The sequence below is a fragment of the Bemisia tabaci genome, chromosome 4 (genome assembly GCF_918797505.1).
Source record: "Bemisia tabaci chromosome 4, PGI_BMITA_v3".
Taxonomy (NCBI): Eukaryota; Metazoa; Arthropoda; class Insecta; order Hemiptera; family Aleyrodidae; genus Bemisia; species Bemisia tabaci.
Genome location: NC_092796.1, coordinates 6,280,021 through 6,302,673, shown reverse-complemented (window position 1 = coordinate 6,302,673; position 22,653 = coordinate 6,280,021). Strand labels below are relative to the sequence as shown.

At 41.2% G+C, this 22,653-nt stretch overlaps 1 protein-coding gene across 1 annotated transcript; it reads left to right on the top strand.

The window, feature by feature from the left end:
* The first annotated feature begins 13,473 nt into the window (after positions 1-13,473).
* On the top strand, positions 13,474-22,108 carry LOC109037555 (uncharacterized). The gene is made up of 3 exons (XM_072299025.1): positions 13,474-16,441; positions 20,196-20,672; positions 21,521-22,108. Exons 1-3 carry the CDS (start codon positions 16,358-16,360, stop codon positions 21,707-21,709), a joined length of 750 nt encoding a protein of 249 aa, XP_072155126.1. The 5' UTR covers positions 13,474-16,357; the 3' UTR covers positions 21,710-22,108.
* Positions 22,109-22,653: the final 545 nt, after the last annotated feature.

Below are 22,653 nucleotides of genomic sequence, written 5' to 3'. Positions count from 1 at the left end.
GGAAATAGCCCCCATGCACGCTGGTCTTGTCGATTTCCTTTGACATTTTTGCAGTGGTGAATGCATAGCTGAAGTGCGCTCCAGCTAGAATGGAGTTGTTGCATGTGTGAGGAATTTGCGATTTCACTGTTGATTCGCATGTAAAAGTTCGCGAGAAACACGGTGGTGCTACTGGTTTTTTCTGAAATCAACTCCTAAGCTCAAAAAAATCGTTCAAGTTGAGGCTAAAATGGAGGGAATATGCCACCCTACCCTGAAAGTCCACCTCTACATCAAAACAAACTCTCCGTGCAAAGATAGGGAGCAAATACATTACCAGGGTTGTCGTGTTTTCAGTTTTGGAGTTCCCAAATGAAGTGGCAGCCCTGTCAATGTATTTGCTCCCTATCTGTGCATGGAGAGTCCGGAAAGTTCGAATAGTTGTATCATTGCGCCTTAGGAATGTGACGGAAGATGGAAATGGAAATTGCCTCCATGCACGCTGGGCTTGTCGATCTCCTTTGACATTTTTGCAGTGGTGAATGCATAGCTGAAGTGCGCTCCAGCTAGAATTGAATGTAGCAAATGGGTAATTTTTATAGGAGGATTAAAAATAAACAAGTGTTACGGAATAAAACAAAAGAATATGAACTATGCAAAACGATAATCTGGGTATCGGAACTTGGCTGATTTGAAAACGCCTTCAAATGCGGCGTGATACCTCACGCATTCCGGAGAGTTCAAATAGTTGTATCATTGCGCCGTAAGAATGTGACGGAAGATTTAAATGGAAATAGCCTCCATGGTCCATTCACGCTGGCCTTGTCGATTTCCTTTGACTTTTTTGCAGTGGTTAATGCATAGCTGAAGTGCGCTCCAGCTAGAATTGTAGGTATACACCTTGAAATCATCGCTACAAATACAAATAAGACGAACTGAAACAAATACAGTATGAGAATGGAGCAAGATAAAAGGAGGCACGTTGATGACGGTGCAGAGGTACAACTATTCGTACATGATGGATGTTTGTGATGGATCTGCAAAATTGAGCAGGGCGCGATGACGCTAGGCTTGAACCTGCATTGCTCCTTTCTATGCACTGGAAAAAAAAAAACACACATTGGATGTAGAGTCCAGATTATTTAAAACATTGACAAGAAAAAGGACTTTTGATTCATCAGATTTAAGCTTAAATCAAAAGGAAATTCGCTCAATTTAAGAGGCTTGGTTCTTGATTTAAGCTTAAATCTGATTGAATCAAGAGTATTTTCTCTTGTCGATGTTTTTAAGAGTCTGGACTCTAGATCCACTGTGGTTTTTTTTCTAGTGTGCTGTCAGTGAGGTGTCACTCAGATTCGAGGGATAAATTTAAAGAACTAGGCCAGATTACGTCTCGACTCTGTTGTTCTTCAATATTTTCTTCTTATTCAATTTGAAGTTTGATTATTCTTTTAATGTCCAAATATCTACAGACCTACATCTACGGCTCATATTTACGACGGTATCTTACAACTCGCGTGGTACGTTTTTTATAAAAAAGTCTCCTGTCACGTGACCGGGTTTTTAGCATCTAAGTGTTAATGAAAATATTATTAAAATATACCTAACTGCACCTTGTTCGCTAAAAACTCAGGATTCAAGGAGGGAGCCAAAGGAAACCATTCGCAATCAGTCAGTTTTAAATAAAATTTCGTTATGTTTAACCTTGGAAAATTAGGCTCCAACTGTTCGGCGACACCCCAAAACATTGTTATTACCAATAAAATGATTGTTGAATGGGATATCTTGCAGCCTGCTTTAGATCACTGGTGCATTTAATATACATGTATTTCTATCTCATTCTTTCTACATTTCTTACTGAACACCTTGTATCTTCTAGATTGAATCTTACATTTTGCGATGAGGTTAAAAAGATCCTTTCGGCGTACATATTTTCGGGTTCATGAACCCGAAAACCCGAAAATGAAGCATCATTTTCCGGCTTTTAGTTTTTAAAAGCAGCACTATAGGTTGCAAGCTCTGGCTCGTTTCTTCTGGAAATAATGATGCATAGATGCGTTCTGATAGGCAGCCAGCTTTGATTTTATTTAATTTTTCATTTCCCAAGTCTCCCGGTAACTTAAAGTGCTCAATTTTGCAATTTTTGCTCCGTGCGATTACTTAATAAACTTCGAACCTGGAAATAGCGTAAAATTGTGGTGATTTGTCAGAAATATCTGGACCGCCTTTTACGTCGGGGTACTTCCCCCTCCCCAGGGGGGGGGGGGGATATTACTTTAAGACCCTTTAGCCGGTTAAGGGTCTACGCTCTGAGATGTGAGACAGTCCGACCCTGGTAGTTTTCCATTTAAAAAAGGAAGTATGACAGGAGGTGCACTACGTCATAATTGAGAAGCGTGGTCTGGTAGTTTCACCATCAATATGTGTCTAAAAATAGAATGATAAAGCACGAGTTGTAATTTAATGTTCTCAATATTCGGATAGGTCGTTAGGATTGGATGGAGGCAATTATTTAAAAAACCTGATACAGATTGTGCGAATTGTGTTGGCGTGGCCGCGATAATCAAAGCAAAATGCCACCTAGAACTTGGCAAAATTTCCACTTATGACCGCTGTATGGCGTACACTCGTCCTATACAAGGCGCAGAGTTGCGGGAACACGCACTAAATACTATTGAAAGCTCAAACATCTCGTCGATATAATGGTATGTAGGTAAATGGTCGAGGATTGTTGACGCAATTGGGACTTACCATAATCTCGTTATTACAGCTTGTTTTAAAAGCATTAAAAACAGAGGAGGAACGCTGGCTAGCGTTTTCTCCCTACCGACTGTCAAACCGGATGTCTAAAAAGCGAGTGATCTCTTCTTTCATGGGAATGTTGATAGACTATTTGAATTCCAACCTCTTATCATTCAAAATTGAGAAGCTTTGTCGATCTAGTATTCATCTGAATCACAATGGTGTTGGAACGGGGATCTGTAAAACTTATTTTTGGTGTGATGTTAGTCTGCGAGATTTTTATGACTATCTCCGGTCCCCCTCAGGTAATTCATCTAAGTGCTTTATATTTTTAACAGGTTAAATCACGTCATTCAGTTTTGCTTATAGTTCTATTTTCACTCTGCCCTTTAAGGGACTTGAGTATACCTATAGGTACCTCCGCACCGAAAATGTTAAAATGAAGATATTGTTATCAAAGTCTCTAAAGTAGCACAAGGCAACGAGAACATTGAAATAATCATGCAATTCAACGCCGCAATGCGACAAAACTGCAATATTCTTACATAATTTGATCAATACGACGTGCCGATTATATTAAATAACCAATGAAATGAGTCCGATAGAAAGGTAGCAATTTGCGATGCGAAAATTCATTCCGACTTTTTCGCAATCGATTTCAATCAGATGAGCCTTTTCAATCACCTAGTGATTAGACAACGAACTCAGCACTCCTGCACATGCAATAGCAAACATCCTACCACAGAACACAGAACCGCAATATATTGCGACCGGTGCAACTTGGGTTCATAGGAGTTTTTTTTTTTTTTTTTTTTTTTTTTTTTTTTTTTTTTACAAACCCAAGATCGACCCTCAGAGCCTTTGCTTTTAGGTGGCACCATTAAACTGTTCAGTGTAGTAAACAAATGATGGGTCAAAAATATCAACTCTCAATTTTTAGCTTTTAACGTTTTCTAATGCTATCAAGAGTATTGGGTCAAAGTTTCAAGCCTTCATTTACGATGACAAAAATACATACTGTGAACGTTTGAAATAAATCGTTTCCACAGATGGCAACAATGCGATCAAACTTCGATGGCGTTTTCATCCAATTCAGAGCTAATTGTTCTCTAACTTTGAATTATGAGAAAAAAACACTGAGAGGTGGCCCAAACACTGTACGTAACAGGGTGGAGAAATGGTGCTGGGTCCACACCATTTCGCGGGGAAATCAAAGCCAAGATGTTCCAAAAATTATAATTAGAGTAAAAAATACTAATGAGTACCAGAAAAAACTGTGGAGGGGGGGGGGGGGGGTTCTGCTCAGGCAGTTTGCATTGGAATATTAAGTCGGAGTCACGGCGAAAGATCTACGAGGGTCATCCAAAAAGTAAGTTTCCCTACCTTGTATCTTCCAAACGAAAAGAGATTAATCAAATCGGTAAAAAGGCACACATAAGGCATACTCTAAGCTTTAAAACAAGCTCAAGTTTTTGAAAATCGGTTAAGGGGTTCGCGAGTAAACTTAATTTTACTGAGACAACCTCCTGTCGCCGCGTGCCCACCTCCGGGGTCAGGATGCGCGGAGAATCGATTATAGAAGACTCGGGTTATCGCCTCTACACATCACATCAACAAGGAATTTTAATGTTTTCATTGAGTAGGCCTTACCTTACTCTTTGACATAGTCTCCACATCTTCTTTGACATTTTTGGTATCATTACAGCAGCTTCTTCATGCCTTCCGCGTAGAAGCTTTCGCCTTGACTCTGAAACCAGTCATTGACAGCGATCTGTACCTCTGAATCGGTTGAAAATCGCTTCCATCGTGGAAGTTTTTCCGCTCGGGAACAAATGAAAGTCACATGAAGCTAAAGTACGAAAGTTTGAAGGATTGGGGGAAAATTTCCCTACGCAAAGCAACTGATTTGGGAGTGCAGATCGCTGTCAATGACTAGTTTCGGAGCCAAGACGAGATCTCCTACGCGGAGGGCGTCAAGAAGCTGCTGTAATGATACCAAAAATGTCAAAGAAGATGTGGAGACTACGTCAAAAAGTAAGGTAACTACTACTAACTACTAGTAAGGTAGTTACTCAATGAAAACTTTAACATTTCTTCTTGATGTGATGTATAGAGGCGATAACCCGAGTCTTCTATAATCGACTCTCCGCGCATCCTGACCCCGGAGGTGGGCACGCGGCGACAGGAGGTTGTCTCAGTAAAATTAAGTTTACTCGCGAACTCCTTGACCGATTTTCAAAAGCTTGAGCTTGTTTTAAAGCTTAGAGTATGCCTAATATGTGCCTTTTTACCGATTTGATTAATCTCTTTTCGTTTGGAATATACAAGGTAGGGAAACTTACTTTTTGGATGACCCTCGTATACCGCATTGGGTCTTTTTAGACCTCATCAGCAGATCACTCTCGTCAGTGCATTATGTTTGCGAGGGTTCAATATTTAGAATTAAAGGGTGCTCTTTGCGCGAATCAATACAAAATTAAACTCAATAATCTGAGTCCCGGAGCCCGGAGCTTATCTTTTTGGGGGCGCAGCGTAGCTCGATACATGAAAATTACTCCTAACGCACGACTTTACTGGGGATTACTCGTTATTCCCTCAATTTCCTATGAAATCCCACAACACGACGAAACTCGGACTTCGTGACCACAATACCGTACTAAACACCAAAACTAAGCAGGCAAATCTCCAAGTGCTTAGGGCGTCGGACCTCGGCGAACGCAAACTATACCAAAATGCGTAGTCGAGCGCCCAGAGCCAAAGTTGAAGCCGAACGAACTTAGCTCCGCTAAAAAATCGGCTATAGCCCTGGATATACGATCAAATTCCCGAACCAATTCCGATCAAAGTAGCATCAAAGTGTCGGGAGTCATCAGTCTTAAACTTATTAATTTGCTTCATTTTAAAATGAAAACTTGGCAGAAATGTTTCTTGCGGCAGGAAATGATGAATGGTGGCACTCCATTCTGATCTTACTTTGAACAAATAAGTGCGGTAAAAATTTGATGGTAGATGGTGACCATCAGTCATCAGCATGTCTACTATGATCGGAATTGGTTCGGATTTTGATCGTCTATCTCCTGGGCTTATGAGACGTCACGAACGCGTAAACATCCATCCGGAAAACCGCGTCCGATTACGTCTCTCGCTCTTATTATAGAAGTCCAAAACCCAAAACAAACACTATCGGTCCAAAGGGCACACACAATTTAGTTATGCCATTTTTATCCCCCCCCCCTCTCAAAGACCATTTTTAGTGACTATCGCATTTATTATAGTGTGAGTAGCAAGACCCTCATCCAATGGCGATTCTGAAAAGTTGGCAACACTGTTATTCTTTAATTTAAATCCATTAAAATTATCGATTTCAGGTGAATCGATTGATTCACATGCATTTAAATGGAGGGAAAACAGTGTCGCCAACTTTCAAGAATCGCCACTACCCTCATCACTCGCAAAAAGCGGGCTTGGCTCAAACATGATTAGTAATTCTTAAAAATTTCCTGAGCTGAGTCTTTGTAGAAACATGGGGAGAGCGCTTGAATTACGGAGAAAATTAGTTTAAATTAGCCCTTAAATGCCCAAACCAGGTTAAATTGAACCGTGTCCTTCCTATAAACACGCGCCCCGCAGGATGTGGGGCCGATGTCCACGAGCTTTAGATGTACAGGTCTAAAAATACATCCTAAGAAAAAGAAGCATACATCAAATTGAAACAAAAGGAAAAATCGAGTGTCAACACAGCCGAAGGTGCTCACGGGAAGCGTGTTCGGGCCTCGATTTTTAACTTTTTCTCGAATGGGAGCGACACCTAATTTGGCAGCATCGAGTGGAGAATTGCGAGTTATAGCCTGGCGCTATGGCGCGGCGCCTTCAATTTTTCAAATGCTGCAACACGGACATCCATCAAGCACGAATAGTTGTATCTCTGCGCCGTCGTCAACGCGCTACCTTTCCCTTGATTCCGTCCCTCTAGTCCAAATTATGTTGGTTTCTTTACTCTTACCTTCTCTTCTCCCGTTCATTTAAGAATTTTAAGCATTTTTTTCGGTCATAATTTCTTTTTTCTTCTTATTTTGCCATCTCTCGGAGGAGCGCGTCTTTGGCACGCCAAAAGGGCGTATCTGCCAATGCGATGGTGAGACGGCAGAAGTGCGTATCTCGGAAAACACGATTTTTCGGAAGAGCAAAAAAAGTGTCAACATCCCTCCTTATTGTCCGTAGAAAGGAAATAATTCTTGAGGATAGCAAAGAATAAAATGCTTTTTCATATACCATCAGCATTTTGAATAATTTTTCGAACTGTTAGAAAATACGACAGAAATATACCGAGATTTGCGTTTTCGGCACCAATAATTGACACTAAATCACGAGATACGCACTTTTGCAATTTGTGTATTAAACCGGTTGTTGGCGAACTATGATAATTTGAAGACCGAAAAAAGAGTTTTGCGCTTAGAATTCCTTATCAGAAACTTTAATTTCATCTCATACGGCTGGATTTAGAGTTGTATGATTAGAAACTGAAACTTGATCACGAGATACGCATGCCTGTCAGTATTGTTTTGAGCCTGCTTTTGATCATTAAGAAAAAAGAATAGAGTTATTCACACTTAAAACTTATTTACAGCTAGATCAAGCATTGTATGGCTCGATTGGCTCTAATACAACAGACCATTATGATAAACCTTGAGTACATTATTGAATCTTTGTTCTTCATAATTTTTCACGATTTTATGCACGCTGGACTGCCTGAAATCTGACAGCCACTCATTAAAAAAGCTTAAAATTTTAAAAATTGTTTCAAAGCTAAAAATTTAAAACATTTAAAATATTAGTTCGAGGCTAAAAATTCACACGTTTACGAAGGTTGGGTTATTTTAAACCTCTCTCTCGGCGAACCTGTTTCCTGGTAAATTTAGAAGTTGGCGCACGTGGGAAATTTTAAAAAAAATCGAAGAAGCAAACCACGCAAATTGGGCTTGTTTGGGAAGTGAATTTTAAACTTTCCCGATGTGCTCGATGTGATTATTGTGCGATTTTACCTTTACAGAGCCCACATCCGTTGGCTGTATCTCTTTTGTGCGACAAACGCGCGCCGCATTCAGTTGCAAATTACATGGTAAAATTATTGCCACTGCATCGGAGTTTATTAAGATTTATTGCAATTAAATTGTAATAAGTTGCAATTTGTCTTTGCAGCGCAAATTGCCTATTTTTCTGATTCTTGGAACTCGTTTAGGATCAATCGTTTTAAATCGGCATTGATCGACCGAATCTTACTCCGTAACATAAAATCATAAGAATAACGCCTACGGCACGAATCTCCTCGGAGGGTTGGACTGCGAAGCAGTCCAGGGGCATGTTCCCTGATGATGTAAAAATATTGCAATTTTATTGCATCACGTAGCAGTTTTACATGTGTATTTCAATAATTCATTGCACTATGTGCTAATTGGGAAGGACGTGAAATATACAAGATCTAACCCTTGCCGCGCAACTCTGTTTTCAGAAAGGATCAGCGGTCAGAGCTCAGCAGCAAACCGAAGCACTAGCCGGCCCTGATTATGAGCACCCCATGCAAATAACGGCCAAGAAAAACCTAATTTCACCTTCCCCACCTTCACCTCCACCGAACCCATCACCATCAACGCCACCTAAAAGTTCATTCCCCTCCCCTCCCCCAAAATCTTCACCCCCACCTTCACCCCCTCCTGCCCGACCACTCCCACCTCCACCCCCACCTCTACCCCCTCCTGCCCGACCACCTCCACCCTCACCCGCCCGATCGCCACCATCGCCGGTGAAGAGCCCACCGTCTTATTTCCCCTGGCCGAGACAACCGTTGATCTATCCGCGACCAACCTCGGCGCCGATAATCCCCGGGGTGTCGTACAAGATCCTCGGGTCTGTGATCAAGGCGAAGAGACCCAAGGATAGGACAAAAAAGAGGAAACTCAAGGAGAAGACGGAGGAAGAGGAGCCGACAACGGAGGAGGAGGACCCGGACGACGCAACCATCAATGCCGGTCTCACCGTGGACGGCTTCTTCATCTACGAGAAGAATCCTTGCAGAAAATACGAAGAGAACGGAACTGGAAATAAGCACAAATGGACGTATTTATGCGAAAAGGCGCTAAACGCCATTTCCAAACTTCTCAGTAAAGCAAGTTTGACTAAAACAATTGGCGTTTCCGTACTAATGGACCGATTTTGGTTTACTTTAGCTTGTTTGAAAGCTGAAGAGTTCCTCTAATTACGTACGTTGCCAAAATTAGGAAAAAATGCATATTAAGCGAGATATAGGGGATTTTTGCACGTAGGTCCATTTGATTTAATGCGCTAACCCGGATTCCGAATTAAATCAAAAGGCGCTATCTCCACTTGAATCACTTGATTGACGCGCGCGCGGCGAAGCTTGGTGGAAACTTGGTGAAATTTAGTACCGGGGGGTATTTTTGGACGGGAAACTCGAATTTCGGGTCAAATTTTGAAAATTCAGAAATCCAAGATGGCGGACATGGCCTAAAATGCTATCTCGGCCCCTATCCAGCCGATCTTGGTGAAACTTGGTATCAGGGGGTATTTTCGGACGGGAAACTCGAATTTCGGGTCAAATTTTGAAAATTCAGAAATCCAAGATGGCGGACATGGCCTAAAATGCTATCTCGGCCCCTATCCAGCCGATCTTGGTGAAACTTGGTATCAGGGGGTATTTTCGGACGGGAAACTCGAATTTCGGGTCAAATTTTGAAAATTCAGAAATCCAAGATGGCGGACATGGCCTAAAATGCTATCTCGGCCCCTATCCAGCCGATCTTGGTGAAACTTGGTATCAGGGGGTATTTTCGGACGGGAAACTCGAATTTCGGGTCAAATTTTGAAAATTCAGAAATCCAAGATGGCGGACATGGCCTAAAATGCTATCTCGGCTCCTGTCCAGCCGATCTTGGTGAAACTTGGCATCGGGGAGTATTTTCGGACGGGAAACTCGAATTTCGGGTCAAATTTTGAAAATTCAGAAATCCAAGATGGCGGATGTGGCTTAAAATGATATCTATTTCTTAAACAAACGCACTACACGTCTAGAATGGCCGCCAATGAACCTGCGTAAAGCGCACGGGCCGGGTTGTGAAGGCCGGAGGTGGTGGGAGCCCAAATATACCTACCTAACCTCAATCTGCTTTCCCGCTGCATCTTGCCAATGTGGATGAGATGTGGAAATTTCCACGTTTGTAAACTTTAAATATATGGCACTCTACACGGAGAAAAAAACTCGTGCGTGGGACCCGAAGTTTGGGTCATATGGATCTCTGAAGTTTTCGGATTGAGCATCTGAACACTTTAGGTCTAGCTGTCGAGGTTCGGATCACACATCTGAAACTTCAGTTCTTACGTCTGAAGTCTTCAGGTGTGAGAACCGAAGTTTTTCGGATGTGAGAACCGAAATTTTCGGATGTGAAAACCGAAGTACTTTAGATGTAAGAACTGAAGTTTCAGATGTGTGATCAAAACCTCAGCAGCTGGACCGAAAGTGTTCAGATGCTCAATCCGAAAACTTCACAGATCCATATGACCTAAACTTCGGGTCCCACGCACGAAGTTTTTTTCTCCGTGTACGTTCACAATACACCGCCTCGTCGAGGTGCGTGGTTTACCTAGCAGCGTCGGATCGTGAATTCCCTTCATGTGCTGATTACCTATGTTAAAATTTTCGTATCTAAATAAAACAGTTTCTGTTGTCATTTTGAGCCCCTAATACCGAACTTCACACAAACGATTCAGGCATTGAGCTATTGTTGAAGGCCACATCCGCCATATCGGAGTTTAAAATTTTAACAATGAGGTTATTCAGTAATTTTTAATTTTTGCATTTTTTTGGAGGATTGAGTACGCACAGTTCGCTGGAATTTTCTCCGATTTTTTGAAACATTATTAACCCACGGAAAACAAGTTCGAAGTTGCGTATTCTGAGCTCCCATTTAAACTCGCGTCTCCGAGGAAGTCAAGATGGGGCCTGACGAACCCCTAGGTGACGGTCACGCTTTTGACCACGTAATCCTTCCAGCGCGCTCTTAATACTCATGAATTTCTAAATACTGTTCCGATTCCAATAAAGTACCTAACAGTGATTTTAATGAAAATTAAGTGATTCCGATGGGTTCGTTAATTTGTTCGCTCGTTAAAAGCCCCTTGTCCATGTCAGTGCACACTGACATCGATCGAGCCAGAGGGAACGCACGGTCGATATGTGACCGTCACTCAGGGGACGACATCTGGGATTTTTTGGCGATGCGCGTTTAAATAGGAGATAACATTTTAGGCCACATCCGCCATCTTGAATTTATGAAATTTTAAAATTTGACCCGAAATTCAAGTTTCCCGTCCGAAAATACCCCCTGATACCAAGTTTCACCAAGATCAGCTGGACAGGGGCCGAGATAGCATTTTAGGCCATGTCCGCCATCTTGGATTTCTGAATTTTCAAAATTTGACCCGAAATTCGAGTTTCCCGTCCGAAAATACCCCCTGATACCAAGTTTCACCAAGATCAGCTGGATAGGGGCCGAGATAGCATTTTAGGCCATGTCCGCCATCTTGGATTTCTGAATTTTCAAAATTTGACCCGAAATTCGAGTTTCCCGTCCGAAAATACCCCCTGATACCAAGTTTCACCAAGATCGGCTGGATAGGGGCCGAGATAGCATTTTAGGCCATGTCCGCCATCTTGGATTTCTGAATTTTCAAAATTTGACCCGAAATTCGAGTTTCCCGTCCAAAAATACCCCCGTACTAAATTTCACCAAGTTTCCACCAAGCTTCGCCGCGCGCGCGTCAAGTCAAGTGGAGATAGCGCCTTTTGATTTAATTCGGAATCCGGGTTAGCGCATTAAATCAAAGGGAATTACATATAGTTCCTTTTGATTTTATTCGTAATCGCTGATTCCCTGTTTTGCGATTTTTCAGGGGCTGATTCCAGGGGATGAAATTAGTATTTTGGGGGCATATTTACGTGTGAGAGCAGCCTATTACATGGAGAATCCAGAATGCACCCAAGTCGTTAAGGAAATGGGTCCTTGTCAACAATTGCTTTGTCAGTTAGAAGTGAGTTTCGAACAAGTGTAAAGTCCCAGATACACGTGCGAGCTAGACGAGCGTCTTGAGCGGCGAGTAGGTATTCTGCCCTGTTCGGCAATCTCTGTAGCCAATCAGGTTGCGACTCGCTGCCCGCAACTCGCTCAAAGTAGAGTACCTTTATAGGGAGAGAATGGACAACTCGATTTTTGTAGCTCTTAGGGCCCAAAAAGGCGCGACAACGTGAAAAACGAAAATCACCAGAAAAGTGCCGCTGCCAACCTATGCATTTGAAAGATTAATCAATAGGGCCAAAAGCGCATTGCTAACGAGCGTTTGTAAGGATTAAGATTTTGAAACTTAGAAAATGAATGCAAAACAAAAGTTTTATATATGATTTTATAATTTTTGATCGGTGTACTTACTCTCGGAAATTAGTACCACTGGATAGTTCGAGTTCATAGGTTGGCTGTCTTTTTGGGCCCCAAGAGCAAAATGACCTGGTCAAACCTAATCTCCAAATTTTCGAGTTGTCCATACTCTCTCTATAAAGGCGCTATACATATTTCAACTAATGTTAATACAGATTTAACTGTTGTAATTGAAATATGTATATATTAAGAAATTAATGTACTGAGAGACTCTAACGCGTGGGTAGAAAGGAAAGCTGAATTCTTTCGGCGCTCCTCTAGTTTCCCTTTACAAAAAGGGTGAATAAGCCAGCTAGAAATTGTAATTCCTTATCGAAAAATGTAGTCCAGCTTTTAAAAAATTAATGTATTTGAGAGACTTCAGGACACGGGTAGAAAAGAGAGCTGAATTATTTCAGCGTTCCTCTGGTTTCTCTATACAGAACGTATAGCTTCGTGATTGTAGTTTCTCACTGAAAAATGTAGTCAATTTATGACGAAATCAATATACTTGAGAGACTCTAACGTGTGGGAAGAAAAGAAAGCTGAATTTTTTCAGCGCTCTTCTAGTTTCCCTGTATGTATACAAATAGGTGCTTGTGGATGAGTCAGAAATTGTAGCTCCTAATTGAAAAATTTAGTCCATTTCATACAAAATGAATGTTACTTGAGAGACTCTAACATGCGGGTAGAAAAGGAAGCTGAATTCTCTCAGCGTTCCTCTAGTTTCACTGTTTCAATAGGTGCCTCTATGAATGAGTCAGAAATTGTAGTTCTTGATAGGTAGTAAAAGTAGTCAATTTATCACAAAATGAATGTTCTTCAGAGCCTCTAATGCACAAGTAGAAAAGAAAATGCAATTTGCTAAGCGTTCCTCGGCTATTTTCGAAGGCAGCATACAGAATTACGCTGAGAAAACTTTTGCCCAAGCAACAACTAGATTCATTTCAAATATAATCATTTTGACTGGTGTTTTCAAAAGCCAACTGTAGAATATTGGCAAATACGGCTGCTATTTTCAACGCATCCTTTTTTCATTAATCTAACTCCGTTTTTTAAATGGAACGGCTGTAACTCTAAATAGCCTACCTGCATTTTACATCGTATAATTTCTTCTCTGATTCATTTTTTCAGGCAAAATAAGCAACTTGGCGCCTCAAATTTTCCGTTGATTTTCTTCCAAGTATGAAGAATGTAGTGGCAAAATTTATTAGTTTATTTTTTTTTTTTTTTGCATTTTAATCATGTTAGTTATAAAAACTTAGTTGTGTAATGTTGTATATAACTATACAAATTTTTAAGAGCAGCCCGAGACAACGATAACAGTGGAAAAAACAAGGAGGAAAAACGGGAAACAAGGCTAAAAAATACACAATCAATAAAACCAAGACGTTTCGACTCAAAACTGAGTCATTTTCAGTCGGAAACAATAAAAAGTTTTAAAAAAACGAAGAAAAACCTGAGCCCTACATGGTGGTGGCTGAGATCTGAGAAAAATCTGATTGCGTGTTTTTTAACCTCGTTTCCCGTTTTTCCTCCTTGTTTTTTCCACTGTTATAAAAACTTATATAGATCAGCTTGGGGAGTTAATTTCAGAGCCTCTCCATACAAGAATCATTTTATCCTGAACATTTTGAGGAGGAAACATATGAAGGAATGCTTTAGCTCTTACCTTATCTAGAGTCAATTGTACTTGTATACTTATATATGCCTTAGATATATTTGTATTTTTCAGAGCGCATTTTTAAAAGCAATATCAAACAAATTTTTGGTTGAGGGGAATGGAGGGTGTTCTAGGCGGCTATGCCTACTCATATGGTGCTTCTAAAACTTCACCCGAACTTAGCATACAATTTTATTCCTAATTTCTGTGTAGATTGATTCTACTCGTAAATTATGCAAACATCTTTGTCTGCAGTATTTTGTGTAAAGAAAATTCTTTATAATTTTCAGGATCATTCAAGAAAGTCTCAATGATAGATCCTTTTGTTCCTTATGTAACGTTAATAAACTGTATATTCCTTTTACAATTCACGAAAAATCGGATTGTTATCCTCAAAATCGTTTTTTTGAGGTTAGGGCAAATCCGTGACATTTCCTTAAGGTTTCGCAGAGAAGGAACCATGGTTATTATCGTTGGCCTGCTGAAGTAGGGGCGTATGTCTATTTCTACGTGAGCCTCGTTTCACATGTGAATCCATGCTTTCTGAAGCTCATACGGAAATCGAGATACGCCCTTACGTCAGAGTGCACTGAAAAAAAAAATCTCGGTGTATTTACTAAGAAAAGGGTAAAATTACCAAGAATTCAGGGTTCTATTTGATCCCAGTTTTTTCTCAGTAAAATTACCATTTATGGAATTGGTAATTTTACCAAGAAATCTAGGTAAAATTATTGAACTTTCTCGGTAATTTTACTAGACCTTGGTAAAAACGCCAATATTGTTTATAGTGGTAGAATTACCGAGATAAAATGGCAAAGTTACCGGAAATTGATTACCAATAAAAGTGGTATTCTTACCTGGAAAAACAGTAAAAATACCGGTTTTTAGGTAAGCTTACCAGTCTGTCTTGGTAAAATTACCAATAATTGGTAAAAAAAGTGAAATGATAAAGGTACCAACGGACCATCGTAAAAATGCCGAGAATTTTTTTTTCAATGTGCCGACGATTTGAGGATCGTGAAATGAGATCTGACCTCGGAGGCTATGCAAAATGGATCGCAGCGCTTTGTGCAAATATTGCAGCACTGAGGTATTGCACAGTATCAGATGAACATGAAGGCTTACGTGAGTAAATTAACAGGTAGTTTTCAACAGTGCAGGATCCTGCGAAAAATATCACTATGTTCGTTCAAACATATTTTCCCACCACACATTCACAAAAGAATCCCCCTTCTGGGAAATTAAATGAGTAATGCCATTCAACGTTGCATTGTATCGGAACTGCGCATTTAGTGAGAGAGAATTTCGAACAAGCGCATTAGTTTTTAGCGCACGTTATACACTTCAATGAATTTTGCCGGTTTCGAAAAAGGCTCCATGTTTTGATGTAAGTTTCAAATGTTGATGTCGCTTTTGTACCGAAAAAAAAAAAGTGAAGTCGATTACAACATTCTGGATGTAAAAAGAATTGTGCGAAAACTTATGTGAAATGCCGAATTAAACGTCACAGCAGTTAGTTTTACATATTGGCATTCCTACGGCAACTGCTGTAGCGGGTAATTCAGCATTTTATTAATGCTGAAAAAACTTCTTAAACACTTCTTAAACTTCTTTACACTTCTTTTTACATCCAAAATTTCATAAATCGACTTCACTTCTTTTTCGGCGTGGTGATGTCGCCTCTCACAAGTCTATTTTTCCAACAAAATCAGGACTCGATGCAGTGGTTTTTAGCAGTCCATTTACGTACGTTAGTGCGCCTTCATTTTCATCTGATACTGTGCAATACTTCTGCGGCGGAATAGTTGCTCAGAGCGCCTTCAACGGTATTGCTTTGACTTAATGGCAGAGAATCAGGCTTACTATTAATTGCACACAACACTCAACACACACAATGGAGATGTTGCATGTGTGAGGAATTTGCAATTTGACTGTTGATTCTTATGTAAAAGTTCGCGAGAAACACGATGGTACCACTGGTTTTCGCTGAAATCATCTTCCAAGCTCAAAAAAAGCTCTCAACTTGAGGCCAAAATGGAGGAGATATCCCACGTTATCCTGAGAGTCCACCTCTACATCACGACAAACTCTCCATGCAAAGATAGGGAGCAAATACATTAGCAGTAATGCCGTGTTTTCAGTTTCAGAGTCCCCAAAAAAAGTTATGTTGTTGATGTTTTGATTAAAATTAACGCATTTTTTATTACCGAGTTCCTCTATATTGTCTCGCAGGAAGCTTAAAAGTTATTAAATTGACTCAAGTGTAACTATTGTGTCGTTCAAACGGCTGATCAAGCATACTCAACAAACAGAGGCGTGGCATCACATTATAAATTTTTCTGTTTCGAAAAATTTAGAGTCTATTTTTCAGAGAGAATGGCCTCAGACGGATATGCGTGCTTCTGACTTGTCTCTAGAATTTTTTTAGTACGCGAACACTTGACTTCCTTGACACGAACAACTTGACCGGGCAGTTGAAACCGAAACATTAATGTTCATACGAAATTCTATCACATCCTACTCTGGTGCTCCCTTGGTACTGGAAATCATTGTGATAATTATTCTACCTGCAAAGGTAAGTGTGTGATAAACGGGTCACAAAACTGTGTTTCAATGACTTACAGTTCTTTAGAATTAGACAGGTCGGACCCCCCCCCCCCCCAAAAAAAAAAAAAAACAAAAAAAAACTGGGAATATTATGGTTTGGGAAATTTTCAGCGCTAAGTCTGAAATTGACCTTGATTTAGCTCCTGCCGGCAATGAATTTTTAAAAGATCTAGATTTTGTTTAAAACTAGGAAATTCCAAGGAAAAATTGACTTTTCCAGACAATTTATGCGTAATGTAGAAAAACCAATATTGATTAAATTGAAACATCTAACAATCATTCAGAAATACGAGTACACGAGGATGAATAAAGTAGCGAATACATACCGAATCGTATTCGAATACATTCGAATGCATGTACTGCTGCTGAACTGTCACAAAAAATATCAATTTACGGGGTCAGAGAGCTCATAGTAATGATTATAGGTATAAATATATATTTTAACTATACACGACTTATAACACAAACGATGGCTAAAGTGCGAGAGTACGCAACTACGCATCTTCGTTTGCGAAGTTGTGGACTTTCAGTCATACTTTATTTTTTCCTTGGAGAACTGGTCGATGAATTTTCTTAAAAACCTCCTTGATTTTTCTTCTCATTTAGTATAATATTTGGTATGCTCTAAAGTTGACTTGCTTCACTTCGAAAAAATGGATTGCATTTGGCAAAAAGAAACCAAGAGCATTCCATTATTGCTAAGATTGTGCAGCCTACATTGCTTGCACAATAAAATTACTGAAACCTTGCAAAACGTTAAATCCACTATGGTAATTTTAGTATTGAATTTATAGTTTATTGCTAGTAAAGATGAAACTTATTTAGATGGTCAGTTTATATTTGCAAGGTAAAAAAAAGTTGCACAGTTTTAGCGACATTGGAATACTCGCGGTTCCTTTTTGCAAAATGAACGCATTTCTGTTAAACGGAACTATGTACATTATGACGTGAACCCTGTTATGCATGTATTCTTATGGGTCTCAGGGCTCATGTCTTAATGCACATAGTTCCGTTTGCTAGAAATACGTCCAAATGCAATCCAAATAAACTAGGAGTGGAGGTTTTTAACACCGCAATGGAGATACGTAGTGTCGCATTTGAACCATCGATATGAAATCGGTTACCCCCAACCCAAATTTTCCCGACAGTTTGTACCTGTGCTATTAAACTGGACTCCCTGCGGGGTCCTGGTCTCATGGCCCTCGCCCATACTCCTGATTAAGATTACGCTTACGAGATACAGCTATAGACAAGAAAGACACAAGGAAAATGAAGTGATCCTATTGGTTGAAATGGTGGTTTTTATAGACTCAGGAGTAAAATGATCGACTAACTATAGGGTTCCTCGCGGGTCGCCGTTAGTTAGTCTATTAACCACCTTCTCTGTTCATTGCAACTACGCGACTACACCAAAGAGAAAAAACGGAGGAAAGTAGGAGGAAGGACGCTTAGATATGGTAATTATTCGGGAGGGAGTAGACTCAAAATACATGTTAGGTGCTATAAAATATTAAACATTTTTTTTCTTTTTGGGAGGAGGGGGGGAGGGGGCGCCCTCTGGACTCCTATCCGCCCACCGTTCAAAGTCTCTGCCACCGGAAAAAGAAAAAAAAAATTCGGTCATATGAACCGAACGTTCTGTGTCCCATATCATCCCAAATATTCCGTTTGTCAAATTGAGCTTTCGGCTAGTGTAACCGAACGTTCGGCATATATGACCAAACATAGCTCGTTAGTTCATTTTATCATACAAGTTGGGTTAAACGAACCGAATTACCCTGGTAAAAATTGGCGATAAGAGCTGCGTTTCAAAATACCATAGGAATTCTTATAGCCGGCTATAGAAGGCTACAGGAAATCATATAGTTGGCTGCAGAATGCGGAGAAAATCATACGGCCGAGCTATACGAAGCGATAAAAAATTATGCAGCCGGGCTATAGTTCCTATCGCCGGGCTTTACACTTTATCGCCTGGCTGTTACTTTTTCGCCATCGATTATAAAAGGCTATAAGAAATTGTGTAGAAATTCGTGTGCTTTGGAAATCATTAAGTTTGATACGGAACCACCTTAATATTTACAAAACACACATTACATTTTCCTTTAATACATATTTTTTTCATCAATTAAAATGAGAATAATCCAAACAGGATGTGCAAACATTTCAAAATCATGAGTTGAATAACGCTGACTCCACCAGATGAAAAATATTAGAGCCTAACACAAAGCGGAGCAGCGACGCACTGGCGCCTACAAACCTAACAGGGATACTTCACGCATTGCGCAACGCGTGAAGTATCCCTGTTAGGTTTGTAGGCGCAAATGCATGTTTCGCGCTGGCTGCTCGCCTGCCACGGCGCTTGAAGCAACTATTTCACACCAGAGGTATTGCACAGTATCATACGAAACTGAAGGCGCTGTAATATATTAGTAATGGCAGGCATCCATCAAAAGTACGGAGCTTTCCTCGCAAAATAAATGAAGATACTATTGCCCAAAAAGAGAGCGGTAGTCCAAAAACTCACTAAGTCCTAGCATCCGTAATTAGTAACGCTTAGCATACACTTTATCGCCTGGCTGTTGCTTAGTCGCCATCGGCTATAAAAGGCTATAAGAAATTGTGTAGCCGGCTATAGAAGCTACTGGAAATCTTACAGTCGGCTGTAGGTCTATGGTATTTTGGAACACAGATTCTACTGCCAATTTTTACCAGGGTAGTTTGGATGGTCCTGTGAAAGGTTGGCGACAAGGGGTGGAGGAGGAGATCAGAAGGTGCCAATTGCCTGATGATCTCTGGGAGGATAGGGGGCAATGGCGATTGGGCGTCGCAGAGCGCGAGGCGGCGCTATAAAAGCGACTTTATGTATGTAGTTTGGATGATATGGAACACCGAACTTTGGTACATGACCGAACTTTTTTTCCAGTGGTGCCCGCCTCTGGTTCCAACGATAGGATCGCTCCGGTTGAACGTATTTCTATGAAACAGAACTATGTGCAGGTGAGAAACATGGGGTGTGCTCGTTGAAGATGGATAAGAAACAATGTGGTCAGTGGGCGTGATTCCTTTTGAAGAATTGGAAAAGCGGGATTTTAAATTGAGCAAAGGGAACTATGTACCAACTGAGTGCGGGATATATGAGCCGCGGGCATGGCAAGAGAGCGTTGTGGACACGGCTCATGAGTTAAAGCGCCTCGACGACGATCTCCCCCTCGCGCGCGCGCTCGATCATTGCCGCTGACGTCACTGGCGCTTTATTATTCTCATTCACTCTCACGGCCAGAGAACTAACGAGCACACCCCATATTTCTCACCTCCACATAAATCTGTTTGATAGAAATATGTCCAGTTCCTATTTGTCTAGCTCTGTTAGAGTCCCTTTATACTGAGAGTCAAGGCAATGTGAATCCATTTCTGATTGGTTCCCGTATTTTAGGCCTTCACAGTGTCACAAACGGGAATAAAGATTACATTTTCACCAATTGCAAAGATTATAATCTGTAATGGACCAGGGAATTACGGGTTCGGCAATGAACAAACGGAATGAGAGAAGGAACGGAGAAAGGAATTTAAGAATGGGCCGATCAAAGATTACAAAGAACGTTCAATTTCTGTAATCTTTATTCCCGTTTGTGACTCCATGAGGGGTGTTGTCTTGACTCTCAGTATAAAGGGACTCTAGCTCTGTTAATGGGCTCGAATAATGCTTTGGCTGCCTTTTCCAGGACTGGGTGTCATCCCAGAACACACAGGCGACAGACACCAACCCGAACCCAGTAACGAGCCCGCCGTCCGGGAGGAACGTGGTGGACAAGAAATCCAAATCGCGACCGCCGAAAGCGCCCAGTTCGTGGAAGCCCTTCACGCTGCCGCCGAGCACGGCGGGGGTGCGTGCGGCTCAGAAGAGGGTCAAGGGAAAGCGCGGGAAGCGGCTCAAGGAAGAGGGCGACGAGCCGGAGGAAGTGGAACCGACCGACCCCAGCGACGACGTCGTCGACTCCCCCCTCACTGTCGACGGGATCTTCATCTACCAGGATAACCCGTGCAAGAATTACAAGGAGAACCAGTTCATTCCCACTCTCTCGAACTACCATCGCAAGGTGGGCTGCAGGCATATCGCCAGGCGGATCAAGACGTACAGCCTCCTCAGGCCGGGAGGCCTCCCCAACTGCCCGGACCCCGGCCCCGGCAGGTGCTTCGCGGTGAGTTTTCTCCTGAGACAAGAGACCATAGAATAATAGCTACCAGCGGGCCGATTATTGAAACTGATAGACAAAGCGATAGACAAAGAAGACATAGGAGTATAGAGCGATCCTATTTGTTGACATGATTGGTTCTTATAGACTAAGGAGGAAAATGATAGACTACCTGTCAGGTTTCTCGTGGGTTGCCGTTAGTTAGTCCATTACCTACCTCCTATGTCCATTGCCACCACCCGCTTCCACCAATAGGATCCCTCCAAATCCCTTTTGTCGTCTTTGTCTATAGCATTGTCTATCAGTTTCAATAATCGGCCCGCAGAGAGGTAACTGGCAGATCCTCCCGTAAAGGCCTAGATACACATGGCGTTTAATCGCCGCGAGCGAAAGACGGAAGCCAATGGAGGGAGAGCCTTGATTTTGATATATCGACGTCAATGGATCGAAATCAAGGCTCTCCATTGGCTTTCGTCTTTCACTCGCGGCGAGTAATCGCCGAGTGTACCTATCTAGGCCTTAGGATCACGTATAGTCACTTTTTCGAAGCGGACTTGCCTCTAATTCCTCGCGAAATTTGAAACGGCAGAGAAACGTAGGGTGAGAGCGGCCGGACTTTGCTCCAATCCCCGCGAAATTTGAAACGGTAGGCTGAGCGGGGGTCGCGGGGATTTCAAGAATCGGAGCAAAGATGACCGACTGCTGCCCTTCTGGTAGCACGACTCTTCTTTTCTCAATGCGGTGACTTTTTTCTTAAAAATAGCGCTACAAAATATTTCAGAATCTGTGGGACATCGAAGTAATTCTCCAGCGCGGTGCAATGACCTCGGCTAATTGGAACGTTATCTTTTCAGTTTGACAAACACGTTGGCAGGTGCTACCTCCTTGTCAACAAAACCCAACCCCGAAATGTGAGGAAGTTCGTGCTTGCAAACAACTGCTTCTACAGTCCTCCTATTCTACCACCGTCGAATATCATACCGCCGGCTGTTGCAACACCTCCTCTGGCTCCGCCGCCTGTGCCAGTTGTTTTTCCTGGGTAGGGAGCATCGATAGAGCTAAAGGGGAGTGGAGGCGCCCCCCTCCCCCCACCCCCGGCACCAGGACAGCTCACTGGACAAAATGGGTCTGTTGCATACGAGAGATACAGACAAATATTTTAAATGTATTTTAAATTGTAAACTTGAAACTTTCTTGTAATGCAAATAAATATAAATGAATTAAAATAAGATAAAGTGAATGAGAAGTGAATAAGTTAAAAAGAGAAAATAATACAAAGAGGATCAGAAAAACCGATCGGAGCAAATCTCATAAAAACTTGTAAATGTCTTCTTTTTATTCAATATATTTTACTAAATGTCAAACACTATCATGGAGGGGAGTGTATGCTCTGTACAATCAAAATTTTTATTAAAAAAATGAAAGACTGAAACTCTTGTATTTTTGACGACCTTTTCTAACTAAGTCATTCTACTTTTAAAAATCGGTAAAATAAATACAGAAATAATTAAGTGCGAAAACTAAAAGTAGCACACCTGCAGGTTCATGCTGCAAGGCAGGAATAATAGACACTACTAGACCCACCTTTTTGGAGTTTTCTCTTTTCCAAAAAGAACGGAAAATAGTTGAGGAGAAAATAAGATGCATGGCAGTTTCGTAAGGACAGACCACAAATAGCGATGTAAAGTTGGGATAGGTACATCGATAAATGGCATTGTGTATGATGCATTTCTTATTAATGTCTTGTTCGCCAGAAATTTTGCGGAAAATCGATTTAAAGATCACGTTTAAAATCATAGTTTTCTATCCAGCTAATATGAATTCATACCCATGATAAACAAACTTTTAAGGGGGATTGAAAAAAACACCACATCTCTCAGTTCGTCTTACTTAACTGAGCAGCACCTTCGAAGTATTCATCTTCCATCATCCATCATCCATTTCCCCTTAACGTTGTTTTTATGACTACCGCAGTTTCCCCATTTCC

What these genes read in the sequence shown, in the direction of transcription:
- LOC109037555 (XM_072299025.1), top strand. Translation starts at nt 16,358, where the DNA reads ATGTTCATACGAAATTCTATCACATCCTACTCTGGTGCTCCCTTGGTA. An exon ending in TAATTATTCTACCTGCAAAG is followed by an intron (nt 16,442 to 20,195) that starts GTAAGTGTGTGA and finishes TGCCTTTTCCAG; the next exon opens with GACTGGGTGTCATCCCAGAA. An exon ending in GCCCCGGCAGGTGCTTCGCG is followed by an intron (nt 20,673 to 21,520) that starts GTGAGTTTTCTC and finishes TTATCTTTTCAG; the next exon opens with TTTGACAAACACGTTGGCAG.